This window comes from Chelonoidis abingdonii, chromosome 1 (genome assembly GCF_003597395.2).
Source record: "Chelonoidis abingdonii isolate Lonesome George chromosome 1, CheloAbing_2.0, whole genome shotgun sequence".
Taxonomy (NCBI): Eukaryota; Metazoa; Chordata; order Testudines; family Testudinidae; genus Chelonoidis; species Chelonoidis abingdonii.
In genome coordinates, this window is record NC_133769.1 from 44,801,664 (window position 1) to 44,817,902 (window position 16,239).

The 16,239-nt window shown below is 39.9% G+C and overlaps 1 protein-coding gene across 1 annotated transcript in view; it reads left to right on the plus strand.

Annotated features, from left to right (window-relative positions):
* LOC116818142 (V-type proton ATPase subunit S1-like) overlaps window positions 1–16,239 on the plus strand; it is a 92,000-nt gene that overhangs the window by 65,907 nt on the left and 9,854 nt on the right. The window contains exons 8-9 of the mRNA XM_032768837.2: window positions 8,107–8,348; window positions 9,031–9,084. Of these exons, the coding sequence (XP_032624728.1) occupies window positions 8,107–8,348; window positions 9,031–9,084 (296 nt within the window). The remainder of the gene's footprint in view (window positions 1–8,106; window positions 8,349–9,030; window positions 9,085–16,239) is intronic.

The following is a 16,239-nucleotide window of genomic DNA, read 5'->3' on the forward strand; positions in this document are numbered from 1 at the left end:
CAACAGTGAATACCTATTGACCAATATATGTTGTTTAAATACTCCTTTCAACAGCAGTTTGGTTTTCCAGTGCAATATCTTAAAAAACAATTAAACCCATTAATATTAGTTTAAAAAATCTGATTTGAATAAAAGGACACACATGAGTTCTAAAAATCTGATAGTAAACCAAAACTCTATCTACTTTGAGAGGAATAGTTTACATTTGTTTGTTCTGTTTGTCCCACATGCAATTTAAGTTGGGAAATATAGGAAAAAACAACCCCCTCACAAAATGCATCTGTAACATTATTCAGTTCCTCAAAGCAAGCTTTTTTTTTTTTTTTTGTAGGATCCAATCCTGGTTCCATTAAAGTCAGTTGCAAAACTCTAACGTAATAAACTTATGACTAAACTGTATAGGATAACTGAGATTTAAGCTTTCAGTTTCTTTGCAAAACTGAATATTGTAGGGAGAAATAACAGGAAACTTCTCAATTTTTCTTCAGAAAATGGAGGGGAATTCTGCAGTTTGTTGCAAGCTATCGTAAGGAAATCTCAGAGGCCCCATTCTACAAAAAGATCTGCTGGGGTGAACCCTTGCGCCCAAGAGGTTTCTGTGATGTGCACACCAATCTGTAGAAAAGTAGGCTGAGACTCCAAACTCATTTCACACAGGCCACCAAACAGCCACCATATCATTACTTGCATTTTTCCATCTTGAAGATCTCAAAGTGCTTTACAGCCATTGCCTCGTATCCCTGTATTGTTACACCTATTTCTGGTTGACAAAACTTAGGTGCTAAAATCAAAATTCTAGCTTTAATAATGTGAGGGTCCTAGGAGCATGGGAGCAGAATCGATTCTGAGCAAAGGTCCCTGAGCCCTTTTGTTCGTTCCTGGCAGTGTATGTGTTTGGGGTCGGAGTGGGGCGTGGGGACTGGAAATATGGTAAGGTCAGCAGGTGATCTGCCCATGTCTTCTTGGAGCACTGAAGCAAGCATTAGCCAGGCTTCTTGACTAGTGATTAAGGGAATACTTCCCTGCTTCTTTGTAGGTGTATGCACACACTTCTGCTTTATACATCCAAGATATCTGCTTAAGAAGATCAATTTTCTTGCCCTGAGTGACTTGTCTAAACTTATATAGGAAGAACAGAAGATAGAGTGTGATGAGAGTGGTAGGTAAGGATGGGGAAAGAGGTAGAACTGCTTCATCTTGAGAGTTTGCAAGGCGAAGTGACATGAATTCATTGCAATTGCAGTTATTAGAAGCTGTTTTACACCGATATGAAATAAAGTATGTATGATCCACTTCACAATGCTAGCAAGTAACCTTCTAATGATTTATTACCAACTGTGCTTAAAGCATCTATGAATGTGAAGAGTGCATTCTCAGAATTAGTACATTTTCTGAAAGTTTCATTTAATCTGTGTGAGGAGCTAAAGTGCCCATTCCAATTTCAGTAAATCCTATTTTTAAAACACATTTCCTGCTGTGTACTTGTAAATAGGATTGTTGCCTCAATTCTCTCTCCTTCTTCTAGCGAATGCACCCAATTCTACTGCCCTACAATGTGCAGCTGGGTCACAGATCCACACAGATTGCTGCGTGAGTTCATTCATTCTTTGGTACAAATTTTCCTCTTCCGAGGATCCTTGCACTCATCAAAGTGCCGTGTGTCAGTGAATTCCTACACACCACTGTATTCTGGTGACTCTGTGTGTGTATCATTGCAGATGGAATTTCCAAGTGCATGCTTCTGCCAAGTATTGCAGTATTTAGACTATACAGTACATGACCCATACAGAGGATTTAATTATGTGGGGTTTTAACCAGGTACTTCTTTCTGGTTGTCTAATTCAGAACTGGATCTCTAGTTATTACTTCACTGGACAGAGAAAACATCAGTACACTATAATTGGAGGTGGGGTGGGGGGGTTGTATTCCTCACACAATGGTAATTAGGGCTAAAAATTTCAGTCTTCACTCAGGCAAAGCACCCATTGAAGCCATTGCAAGTGTTGCCTGAGTAAAGACTAGGATTTGGCCCCAAAGTCGAAACAGCTTAGGCAAGTTGTGCAATATACTTTTGCCTTAATTTTCTAAAGCCTGAATTTTTAAAGTGACTAAATCCACACACAATACATGTTTTTCCCTAGCCTGCATTCCTATAAAATAGCTTTTTGGCTATTTCTAATGCTGCTTACATTCCAGAGGCTTAGTTCAGAAGGAAAATAGAATATTTCTGCCCTTATTTGAAGAGACTGCATTCGGGTATCAACCATGGGCCTGATAACACATTTGAGTGCAGATCATTTAGGATGCATTTATTCTCAGATCCACAATGCCTCTTTTTTATAACCTGCACAAACTAGAAGATCTCCAGTTATGATTTTCAAGCTGATTCTGGGATTTAACCACGCAAGTTCTATTAATTTCCATGGGAACTCTATAGGGCTAAATCCCTTCTTTAGCTTTGAGAAGTCTCAACCTTAAGTTATGGCTCTTATAGACTATTACAATTAAATACTTTTCTGGATTCCAAATGGTTAAATAAATTAATGAATAAATACAATATTGTAGTGTGTACTGCTGGGGGAGGGAGCAGGGACTACATTTCCCACTGGAATTCTGGTCAGCCCTTGTGCAGAAGTTCCTGGGGTATGGCAGGGCAGCTTACTCAGAGGGATGGCCAAAATCTAGTCCAGAGGATGAACAATGAAAGGACCAGTCCATTGCTAACTCTCACTTTATAAGCCATTTCTTCATTTTTGCCACACTCTTTCCTGTGCCACCAGACCTTTTCTCATTGCCATAATTATGTGGGCCATGAAACAGCCACAGAAAAAAGAATATGGAGACACTTATTTTCGGAGAAGAAAAAGTAGTATTGCCTTTTGGACAAATACTCAGAAAAACCCCATCCTTAGATACAGTGGAGAATTTTTATCCTGTTACAACTGTTTATTGTACTAGTAGCTGAAAGCCTGTGCTGTTGCTTGGGCATTGCAGTTAAGCCAAGTAATCCTTGATCTGTGCAGTCTCCCTCAGGTAACCAAACAAAACTGCTGCTTAGGGTAGTAATTGGTTATCTCTGAGATCATAATGGTCTACGACTCTTGGCACATGGTATTAGATATAACTAACTGCAGCTGTAAACTGCACAGGTGTAATTTGTAAAGTCAAATGCTGAGAATTTAAAAACTGTCTGGTAACAGGCTGTGAATCCCGGTGATGATTCAACCTGCTCATATTCTGAACCAAAAGAACCCTTCACCAGCTGTTTCCATTGCTCCTCACTGACTCAGACATTATGGACTTTAAAAAATGACACACACAGTGACAATCCTGGAATCTTCTTATATAACTATTTCCCCACTAATTTTGTACTCCTCTTTATGTTTATTATAAGCAATTTCCATTCTGTTGTATTCTCTTGCACATGTACAATAAGCATAATATAATCATTTTGGCCCCAAATCTCTGTTTTGATTATTTATTTGTAGCACCACCGTGCATAGGAGCCCTAATCATAGACCAGGACCCCATTGCCCTAGCTCTATGAACCACACTGTTTTGGGAGAGCCGCCAGAAAAATACCAGTTATGTGGATCTGAGGATCTGCTCTGTTCTGAAGGAGAGAGGAATGTCAGTGGGTCAAAGGTTTTCCATGGAGGCTCTTTCTTCCTTTAAAAAGACCATAGCTTATTCTGAATTAGGAGTCAAATAATGTAGATCAAAGGAAAGAATTGGGTCCTTTCTTACTTTAAGTCCACTCTCAGTTCTACCACATCAGCCCAATTTTGATCTAAGACAATGCAAAGTGCATCCCTTTCATTATGTGCCTTGTTCAGTCAGCTACAGTGATTGTTCACTGTGCATGTGAGATCAGAATTGTTATTGATAAGCCCAACAGAAAGATAAAGGGTAAAAAAAAAATATTATCCTTTAAAGATTTAGAACATGGAGACTAAATTTAATTTAAGATAATACAATATAATCTTATCTAATTTTCCAAGTAGGGATTTTGTTGTTTGTAGTTATCATTAAATGTATAGATTTGGGTATGATTATTCTAACCAGAGAAACTCATGTTTGTTGCAGCAGGGTATAGATCCTAAAATTAAAAGACAAAGGAACAATAAATGCATGTTTGAAATAGAAATAGGTAGTGATTTTCTGGAGAGACCCTTTGTTTAAAATTCCAGCATCAACTTGAAGGAAAGGTCGGGTTGATTTTCCTGCCTTTGAAGGAATTAATTCTGTCTTTCGGTCCTGCTAAATCATTCCTGCCACAGATGACTTATCCCTGGAACTCATAAAAATATTACATGAGTAGGTATTTTTGAGTCTTTCCCGAGACAGGGCACCTCCAGGTTTCCCTAAAAGTTATTTGTTCTGCCCTCCTTTAAATAGCACAAACACTTGAATGCTGTGCTATACTATTGTCTCTATTTTCAGCAACAATGTGTAAGCGTTCCAGCAAAGTGCATTTAAAAGACGTTTGTTTGCCAAATGGTGTTGCCTCCTTTCTTGGGCATGAGATAGGGAAACAAACTGATAGATTCTGCAGGCAAATGTACCTTTGATATATGGGGTTTTTCAGAGGATAAAGGAAAAAATCTCTCTGAGACCCCCTGGTTAAAGTATTGGCAGTACAGCAGTGGAAATAAAGCTTTAGTCTGCTGAGAATGTATCACTTATATTTTTTCCAGCCATATTCAACTAATCCCCATAGCTTAGTCATTGTCTCCTATAGTCTTGTTTTCAGTTATTAGTAAGTGGTTTAAAAACCCCTCTTTAGGTGATATGCTGGGCCCATCCTCCCATAATGTACAGTCAATTGTTAGACAAAATCCAATTTAGTCTTCAGATCTTTTTCTCAATACAAAAATAAAATAATTACATTTTGGGGGGAGGAGCCTAGGGACAGATTCAAAGTTTTATATTAAAACTGAATATTTTCTTCTGTAATAGTCTTTTCTTTAGGGAAGACATATTTCTTTATTTAAAATATGTGGGTTAATATATTATTATGAGCTGGGAGAAATGTTATGGGATGAGATAAAAAACCTCATTCAAACCGATGTGTTAATGCACCCTTCACTTAAGATAGTTTCAAGAAACACTTAAGGGACTGCACCTAAAATAAGGCCTAAAAGTGTCTGTTTAGAAGCTATCACCATGCAGGCAGGGTGGGAGGTTCCACTGAGCATATGACTAGGTATGTGTGTCTGAGTGAGAGAGAGGGCAGAAAACACAGAAAGAGAGAGAGCGGCAGAGGCAAAAAGCAAGAACACCAAGAACTAACAAGTAAGCACAATGTGATCCTGGAAAAAGCTAGACAGTGAGCTTTTGGATCTGTTAGCTAACAAGGTCTTGGGCTGCAAGCTTAGAAACTGCTCTTTTTGTTCTTGGTTCCTCCTGCATTCAGAGGAGCGAGAGTTTGTACATTCCTTGTAAATAAACAAAGAATAAACAATATATCAAAGAATACCAGGCTCCTGCAATTTCTACTTCAAACTGCAACATCCCCATGGTCCTAAACTAGCTGCTCTGATCAAAAAGGATCCGAGTTACAATACTCTGTATTAAGATGGAGAGGGGGGGAACAGATAACATTGAGGGCATGATTTAGGTTAATATTAGTCAAAGCTTTTTAATTTAGCTCATTATGCTTGTGTGTACTGGGTAAAATAATCCTCTCCCTGCACAAAGCCAATTGTGATGGGGTTGGGCTTACCACTGCTTCCTGGTGATTAGGTCACTGGATCCCAGCTCTAGCAGTCCCCACTTCAGGTAGCAACTCAGCAACTCTGCTCAGGTCGCCAATTGATTTTCCCTTTACAGAGTAACAAAGTCCAACAAAATATATGTAGTCCAAAAAGAAAGTGTCTTTAGCCCATCTCTATCCACTGTGGGTGTTGCACCCTTGACTCAAAGCTTACAGTGTCTCTGTCCCCCTTATTTCTGAAGAGGTTTGTGCCCACTTCATGAAAGGTGGTAGAGGAGCTCAGACCCTTCCTGTCCACAGGGCTCTGACCTCGGGGCTTACAAGAGGCAGTGACAGCAAACACCCCGGAGTGCCTTCCGGGTCACTTCCTACCATGTACTATCCCTGTCCAAGGTGTGATCAAAGCCCCATAAATAATCCATCAGAAATTGGAGTGAAGGGTTCTCTAGTCCTAAGGAAAGGCTAGTCACTCTAGTAGGCCCTCTCCCTTGCAGCCAGGACTCCTGCTGTACTATTACTGAGGGATTCCCAAGATAGGTCTCTCCTGTCTGTCCCTTTTTCAGATGGCTTGGCTCTCTTTTAAGCTCCTCCTCCAGCTGGAGCAACAGGGCTGATGGGGTGAAGTCATCTGTGCCCAGGACTGCTCCTTAACTCTTTTTTCCCAGTTTGGGTTGTATTAATTTATTTGCAGGGAACTAAGCAGGAACTTAGGGAGACAGAGTTCTCTGAGGCTACAGTCTACAGACAGGTTGTAAGGCTATAATGAAACCTCTATTCCAACCAGTATGCTGTAGTAATGGCCATCGTCCTTTGACATTCCTTTTGGAAGGGTTCTCAACTAATGGATCCACATAAATAGAGATCCAGTAGTCCCTGCCACACCCCTGTTTTTTGCTTCATACTTTCATATGTGACACTAGGATAGACACCACCTGTTAGAAGTGCAGAGGCTGTATAAGAACTTTGCATTAATAAGACAGGGGAGATTTAACACAGCTTGCAGCCACAGTTGGATCATGCAGAGCAGAGGTTCTCAAACTTCATTGCACTGTGGTGCAACCCCCTTCTGACAACAAAAATTACTACAGGACCCCAGGAGGGGAGACTGAAGCCCAAGCCTGCCTAAGCCCTGATGGCCTGGGGGAGGGGCAAAGCCAAAGCCCCACTGCCTCAGGCTGAGGGGGTAAAGCCAAAGCCCAAGGGCTTCAACCCCAGGCAGGGGGCCTGTAACCTTAGTCCTGCTGCCTAGGGCTGAAGCTCTTGGGCTTTGACTCTGGGTCCCAGCAAGACTAAGCCAGCCTTGGTGACCACATCAAAATGAGGCCGCAACCCACTTTGGGGTCTCCACCTACAGTTTGAGAACCGCTGATGTAGAGTATTGTCTGAGTGCCTAAAAACAAGCAATGAAATCATTGCCCCATTGAAGTCAATGGAAGCTTTGCCAGGATTTCACCCAGGATGTCTGTTGCACACTTATTAGAATATATTATCTCTCAAATGGAATTCTGGGAAGCCTCCTGCTAAGGAGCTAATACTGTGCATGTGCAGTAAACCTATATACTTTCAAACCTCAACCTCTTGCCCCCTTGGCCATTTTAAAAATTGTTTTTCCAAAAATCATCAGAGGAGCCTAATCCCCAATGATTTAGTAGCCTGTTTTTAAAATAAAAAATATAAAATTTAAGCAATTTTTAAACTAATGGCATACCAAAAAACAAAACAGAAAAACCCAACTCTTCAGCCTGGCTAACTGAAATTTGTTTGCCGTTCAATAAGAGAAAAAAATGAACTTATATCTACATTTTAAAAAAATCAATTAATTCTCTCAGGTAATAGCATTAAGGACACTACTATTCCAAGGCTGGTGGAGACCATAGAATGTAGCCATTCTTCTTTTTTCAGTATGTTGGGTTTTCAGTAGTGTGAACTAGGATTCATGAAACGTTCTCAATCAGCAGTGCCTGAGAATGGAGTCCTCTCTTTACCCACTTCAGGTATAGCAATGGACAGTGTCAGCACAAACTTCCCCACAATGCCCAGCCTCTGAGCTGGAAACTCAACACTGACCTGGAAAAGCCACCGGAGAGATGAAAAGACAGGATAGGCTCCATATCCATGTAGTCTTCTGTTGCTAAGACTGTAACAAGGTTGCCCAGCTAGTGTTAGTGGAACTGGTTTTGTGATGAGGATACCTGCCCACTGGAAACTGGACTAAGACCAGTGGTCTATATGAAATGAGCTTGGTGAACAGCCGTAAGATATTAATAACTGTTGGTGATTGCAATTCTGAGCTGGATTCAAACTGACAATATAGAGCTGAAAAGTTATGTGTACCAGTCCCAATTTTCTTTTTGTTTGGTAATTTAATTGTTAATGTGCTGTTATCCCAGATTCCCAGAAGACCCAATGTAGTGTTGGAATCAAGACGGCGACTCATGGCCACTGAAGCGCAAGTGACAGATGCACCCTATCCACTGAATGTGACCAATGGAACCAGCACATGCATCCTTTTTTATGCCAGTAATTTCAGCCTCACAGCCAACAAATCAGTTCATGCGGATTTGACAAATTTAACATTTGTGTCCCATAAGGTGGACTTCAGTTCATCTGTTTGTTCAGACGCCAATGCAACGTGAGTCGGACAAAGATCCATACCACAAAATGCATGTGATTCTAACAACTAATCAGAAGTAGTGCAATTTCAACAGGCTAATATTAATTTAATAAACCACCTTGGATAAAATACCTCAAATTTCATTTTCTTGTAGGAAATGAAACACATTCCCACAGGAATCATTTAATCTTGGTTTCTGTTTTTATGACTGTTTTCCTTTTATTGTTTTTTCTTGTTTGCTTATGAGAGTACAGTTAAAATAAGGTTTGGCTAGAATAGTTATCTTTACTTTCCTCAGTGTCTCTGAGCTGCTGTATCTCAGCTTCTGTTAGCATCTTGTATCTCTTCTACAACCACTGAAACCTCCACTAGCATTAGTGAGACAACAATTTCATTGTAAGATTTCCCGATAGTGAAGCCGTGCCAGAATGTGGTATTAATCCGGCTGTGAGTATGTTCATGGAACAAGGTCTCTTGTCATTGCATTCTCTATTTTCCATTCTTTTAAAACACCTGCTGGAGGGAGATGAAGCATTTCTGCTTGAAATGTTTGTCATATTTGTCCAGTTTACTGTATCTTTTTGCTGTGTAATTTCTCTGTAGCTATCTATTGATTTAGAAAATTGAGTTTGATTTTAAGTTGCAATGCCCTAATTTAAACTGACACATTGTAACATTTAAAATACTTTTTTATTGGTAGGTTGTCATTGAACTATACTGGGTTAGTGGATGGAATCACCAACCTAAAAATAAGGTATCTTTATAGTTTATTCATAAAACCTTTCTACTTGAGGAATATCTGTAAATTAGCACATAAACAGAAGAGGATCATCAAGTGCAAATTTTTTATTCCCTATTTCTGTTCTGGAATAAGTCTACAATGGGTCGTAGAGTTATGTAGATATCTTTCAAAAATGTTATAAGTTAACCAATTTCTGTTTCTCTATGCTCGCTCTTTTTACAATGTTTGGAAGATTCATGAACCAATAGGCTAGACCCTTATATATAGTGCAGGATGCACATGTAACTTTAAAGATCTGTAAACCTTTTAGATGTCCACAGATAAGATCTTCTCTTAATTAAAAAAAAAGTGTAGCAAAACAATTATGTTCATAGGACATTGGCACATGAACTCTCCTACTGCTAACAATGTCAAAAGTGTACCCATTTCCCATGCTGATCTTGGGTTTATGAATCATCTACTTAATCATATCCATTGTAGGACTATTCCACAAGCCATAATAAATATAGTAGGGATAGTGATGTGTAAGTAAGTCTAATATCTAAACAGTAGTTCCATATCCATCGCCGTGATTGCAGTCTTATTATTCAGTGAGCACTATCAGTGTATTCAGTGTTTTGCAAAATGAAACAAAAGAAGTCAGTAATGGCCCAGTGCTACAAGGTGCTGAACATCTTCTGTGAGTGGGTGACTGCAGTTGCATATTTACATTTAATAATTATTCATGATTTTAAATAACTGGCTCAGTTGGCATTATTTAACCAGATTATTAGTCAAAGATTAATACAGCGCTATACAGAATACAGAAAGAAAGTGTATTTTACCACCTTTTATGAATGATGAAAAGATGGCACCCCAGTCTCTCTTCTTCTGTAAGAAGTGGATTGTTGGCAGTTTGCGTATTCGCTGTCTAACTCCTAAAACCTCTTATCTTTTATAGGATGTGAGACAAAGAAGTTCCTTTATGGGGAGGAAAAAGTTACTTTCCCACAACTGATTTTGCTATGTAGTTGGTTGGTTTTGTTTGTTTGTTTTGTTTTTGATATCTCATTTTACCTAATTACTTGTGAAATTTCTTCTTTGGTACCTTAGTTTACCTGACTGATAAACTTAGAGGGATTTCTAACCCAGTTATCTGTAAGAACACCTATTTGAACAAGCCTTTCTAATGAGTTAAAAAGGTCTTTCAATGGGTCATTATTTCATAAATCACGGAAAACAGAAAGCCGGTGCTCAGGGCGAGGGCAGTGCGCAGAGCCCTCCTAGCTGCCTCTCCACCTAGGAGCTGGACATGCCGGCTGCTTCCAGGGAGCCATGTGGGGAGCCTGCCAGCCCCACAGCAACAGGACTTTTAATGGCCCAGTCAGCGGTGCTGACGGGAGCCACCCAAGTCCCTTTTTGACTGGGTGTTCCAGGTGAAAATCGGACACCTGGCAACACTAGGACGGAGAGCGAGCTCCGCTCCGGCTCCAGCTCCGGCTCCGGCTCCAGCTCCCAGCCCCTTCACCTACCCCTGCTTCCAGCCGCTGCCTCCTGCTCCCATCCACAACTCCTGCCTCCTGCCTGCAGCCCCCGGCCCAGCCGCAGCTAGGCTCCCAGCCCCAGGGGAGGGGCATGGACACATTCCATTAATGGTAAAGGGAGGTGCCAGAGAAAAAGTTTGGCCACCACTGTGATAAAAGGTTTAGATAATGTGACCCATGAGAAAAACTGGGTGAGTTTAGTCTTCAGAGGAGAAGACCAAGAGAGGATCCGGTAAGTCTTCAAATATGTTACAGCTGTTACAAAGAGTATGGTGATCAGTCATTCTCCATGGCAACAGCAGGTAGGACAAGAAATAATCAACTTAATCTGATGCAAGGAAGATTTTAGGTTAGGTTAGATATTAGAACATTTTTCATAACTATAAGGGTAGTTAGGGATGTTGTGGAATCCCCATTATGGGAGGTTAAGACTAGGTTAGACAAACACCTGTCAAGGATGGTCTCGGTATACGTGGTCCTGCCTCAGAATGGGGGGGATGAACTAGATGACCTCTTGAGGGTCCTTCGAACCCAAATTTCTATGATTCTCTAATTCCCACAGAATTCTGTAGCTTGGGGACGCAAAGAGAGAGGAGAGCAGAGGAGTATGCAGGAGGTAGATTGTACAGTGACTTACAAACATGGTGCTTAAATTGGATGTAAATTGGAAAGGATCGAAAGTGTCTGGAGCAGCAGACAAGACAGGTAATTTTTGCAGTTGTGTTTTGGATGGGTTGAAAATGGACAGAGGAAGACTAGGAAGAGGTTAGGGAAGTCAAAGAGAAGAAACTTGCTGTAGTTAAGGTAGGAGATTATCAGAGTTGAGCAAGGTTTTTGGAAGTGGAGATAGAGAAGAAAATGGCAGCAAATTCTAAGCCTGGGTAAATTGGGGTTTTGCCAAGAGGTACAGAGAAGGGGAAAAGTGGAGACATTTTGGAAGGTAAGTTGAGTTCCATTTTTGACATGTTAAATTCAGGTTGACAGAGACACATCCAGAAGGAGATGTGTCATAGAGGCAGTTAGAGATGTGAGTTTAAAAGGAGGGGGAAATTTCAGGGATATAGAGACAAGTGTGTAGTCATCATGTAGAGGTGATAGTTGATAGTAATAATATGACATGTTTTGTTAAGAAAGCCAGATGATTGTCAGGGGGAATATAGCACAGGGGAGATAATTGGAGTTAAAGTTGTTCCCCTTTTTGACCCAAGTGATTACCCAGCATATGAGGTCTTGCAGGTTGTTTCTATTAGGAGAAGAAATTAGTGATGGAATCAGGTTTTTCTTTGATTCAATCCAGTTTATTTACAAGGAATGTATGAAGGGCTGTTTCCCTGAACACAATGAAAAGCAAACAACAGGATACAGTTTCTTTGCTCTCAGTTCCAAACCACTTTCAAGCCAGCACTTTGCCCAAAACCTTTCTCATTTTTTTCTCAGGATCATGCTACAAACACTTCTTCGGCTGTTTGTGGTGCTACCCTTTTCTGTGTGCTTCTGTGTTGTTTCTGCCACTTCCGTCTGCCTAGTCTTTGGCAACTTCTTGCATGTACAAGTGCAGACACCCTCTCCGTAGCCCTCACACACGCACACCTCTCCACCCAAAACAATACCCAGTCCCCTGAAATTGCATTTATCTTCCACCCACATAGCTCAATTTCTGACTAGCCTTGCACATGGCCTGTATTTTAGGTGGTGGTTCCTATTGTATCAGCTATTTTAGTCCATATAGGCACCTAACTGTTTCTTACAGTTATCCTGAATGAAAGGCAAGAGTCAAACCCATCAACTTCAACAAGGTTTCATTCAATCCCCCAGCATAACCATGTTTCCTAGAATATATAGGGGGTAAAGATTCCTGCAAAATACTATAAATCTTAAAACACTTAAAAGATGTACCTGGATAGATATTATGTTGGTAAGATGGAAAATTAATTGAAGTGAAGAGAATTAAAGTTTATAAAGACTGTTTTTTGGGGAGGAGGCAGTTTTGTTAGACCTCACAACAGTAAATCCAAAAGCAAGGGGAATGCTAATATAGAAACAGAAGACTCTGGAATGTGAAAAGTTAATCTCAGATTTCAATGGCAGTGGATAAAATCAAATGTGACATTAATACATGCATATGGACTTAATGAGGATTATTCAGACCTATGTGTAGTCGTCTGTTTGCTAAAATTTGTTCTTTTTATTAATTATTTGGAGATAACTTTAATATGACCCTGAATCCCAGATTCATCTAGAGAAGAAATGTAAAGCAACCTGGAAAGATTTTAGTGTAAATTAATGCTGTTTGGAGACCCCTAGAATAGGAGCATGTTTTCGTCCTCAATCTAGAATATGTTTTTGTGTTCTTGGAGCCTTCCATAAAGGAGGCAGACATACTGCCAGTGATTCTCTTGGATCATGCTCCTATTTAATCAGATACCTAAATTGCAAATGTAAACCTTTCCTAATAAGTATGGGAACACTTAACTATACATACTGTACTTACCATCTGTTGTCCTCAAACATTTTATTAACATTAACTAAGCACTTCTCAGAACATGCTGTGAGGTAATTATTATCATTCCTTTTCACTGATAGGGAAGGTTAGAAAGAAAGGTTAAATTACTTCCCCAAGGTGATGGAATAAGTGTCTAATTTAGGATTAGAACTCGGGCTTTGTCTACATGGCAAGTTAGTTCATGGCAAGCCAGGACATGGATCTACAGTACACTAGTTTGTTACATCAACTGGTTGTGCGGAATCTACAACCATGCACTAGATCCCCTGAATTTGCAGTGCATAGTAACAGTAATGTGGCCAGTTAGAATATGGCAAGCTAGTGTGTTGTAGATTAACATCCTGGATTGCCACGAACTAACTCACTAACAAGGCTTCCTTGTTCTTTACTTATACTACAAGTTAACAGCCCTGTATGAGACAACCACTTTGTTGAACCTATGGAAGAGGGGAAAGCTCACAGGATACCCTAAAGGATTCACTTAACAGAATTTCCTCCATGTCTCCCTCCAAGGGCTTCCTTTCTGATTCACTGAATAGAAGGGGGTGTGACATGCAAATCCCAAAGATCTTAAGCATCCATGGGTAGAACATAGTACAGCTACATGAATCCAGACCTATCCCCTATAGCAGCACAGCTTGGTAGGAGATTAATTGGCTGCACACCCATTGTCTTGCACAAAACCCCCACTTTAAATATTTGAAACAGTGAATCAGGAAGGTCCATGGGGGCATTGTATTGCCAATGGCTTCTCCTCAGTTATGCTTATCCCATTCTTTTAAGAGCCAAGTACCAGGAGTTTCTGCAAAGGAGCCCCACAAGCTGGCAGGAATGGATGAGCCACTGTCCTCCACCCAAGTTCCACCGTCCTTAAATCTTCTCTGTGGAACAATCTTGAGTCTGCCTGTGCTTGAAAGGTTACTATGAAACCTAGAGCCAAATCCTACCTTGGAGGCTTGTGAGTAACTCCCAGTGAAGTGGGAGTTGCATGCACATGTTTGAGCACAGAATTTGGCCTTAAAAATACTATGATTTAGATAAGGACATAGTTCACCTGAAATTAGTTTGGGATACATTTTAGGAGATGACCTAAGGAGATAAAATCTAGGGGAATAAAATAATAGGGTAGAGTAAATAATTGAAAGCAGAATTGAAATTATTGGATGGCAGCTTGAAAACAAAGTAGCAAGCCCCATGTAAGGTAAAAGAAAATAGGATGGAATTAGAAAGGGTATTAAACTACAAAGCTTACATTCTCCTCCACTGGGGCTCTAAGAGCTATTAATAAAATGGGGAAAGGGCTCATAGAAACATGCAACAATATAATAAAACATTGACGCCCTCTATCTGAACAGCCTCAGGTAGAACAATAAATGAAAGAGGGGTGACCGCCATAGAGTTTAGAGAATTTCATAAGGTCTTTTAAACTTCAATATACAGTAGAGATGACAGGGGATTATCTGGGGCTTGTTTATTTGGGCATTGTTAAAAAGAAGTTTTTTGCTCTTCCAAGACTGCATAAGAGATAGACTTCAATCTCATAAGAAGATCTTGAGACAGCCGAGAAAAGAGGGACAGGAAGTCCACTGAAGAGAATGGTTCTCCTGATAATTTTATTTACAGTTCAAAGTGTGGTTTTGCTCTGAAAAGCTACAATGTAAAATGGCACGTTACCTCAACAATTCTTAAGGTCTGTGTATATTCAAAATCATATCTTCTCACTTCAGTGACAGAAAAAGTATTATTTCATTTTACTCCTCTTAGCCCCACAGAGGCTAACTGCTAGTCCTGAAAACTCAATCTAGGATATGAGTGTCAAGCTTGTTCTCTTCCTTCTTGTAGATCATAAATAGATTTATTTACTAAATTCTAACTTGTTCAAAGACACTTAGGGCTGAAGGAGGTTGCACAGCAGTTAATATGGGGGCATAATTTGGCCAGCAAATTGTTATTAAAGGTGATAGATGCATGGGAAAAAGTACTCAGCTTGACACTCAGATCCTGGATTGAGTTTTCAAAAGTAGCAGTTAGGAAGAATTTACGCTGAGAAAATCTGATCTGAAATCTGAGGGACAAAAGCAGTAGTTGACTACTTTCCCAGCAGAACCATATTTTAATGATTATTAGATCTCCATATTAATTGAATCCTCGAATCAAGTATTAAACTGTCACCATCTTCCATTATGAACAGTTTCCTTGTGTACCGCCTAAAGGAAAGATGTTAATTCCTCACTGATGTTTTCTGCAGCCCATGTTTAAAGGAATGGGCATTAAAGTGATAGTGTGTTTTATTGAAAGTTGTGGCCCTGTTTCATCTTTTGGGGCATCTTATTGGACAATGATTACAGCACTGAGATAAATGACTTACAACAGTTCACAACGTTCTGTGCTTGTACAGCACCTAGCACAATGGGGTCCTGGTCTGTGACTGGCACCCCAGGTGCTACTGTAATACAAATAACAAATAATAAAAATGTTGTGAAGAGATTCAATTCCTGTTCATTACCTGAATCTCTACTATAATAAGGTGTTTCCTGCTCAAACTAAGGACTGGTTTTGGCTCTGAGACAGATACTTCAGCCATATCATCTTTGTTAGTCAGACAATTGATATGTTGTGTCCATTTTACTTGCTACCTATTTATCTACTACAAAAATTACTACCTACACATATTTTATTTTTAATGTGCTTTTTGTTTTTGATTTTTTTGTAACTTGTATTTACAGCTTTGTTTGGCACCTATCGCAGCAGCACCTAAATATCACCTAAAATTTTCAAAATCCACATCTAATACTCCCGGTGGGTAGACAGCTTAGAATACCCAAATTTATACTCACCCTCAGGGGAGATCCCCAAGGACTCTGATTGTGATTGCAAGTTACTGAAAAAATTCTTCAGCTAGCACTAGACAAACAAAATTAATTTAAACTAAGTAGAATTAAAATACTGAGGGCATGGTAAAATAAGAAGAAGAGTGTGAAATCTCCAATAGCAACCCTCTCAGCTGACACAGAGAATATATTTAATATGAGAATGCAACATGGTACAAATTTGCAATAGGATTCAGGTCCACCAAAGGAGGGAAACTTCAATATGTAACCCACACACCTTCTGGGTGTGGTGTTCTGTCACATCTAGTGG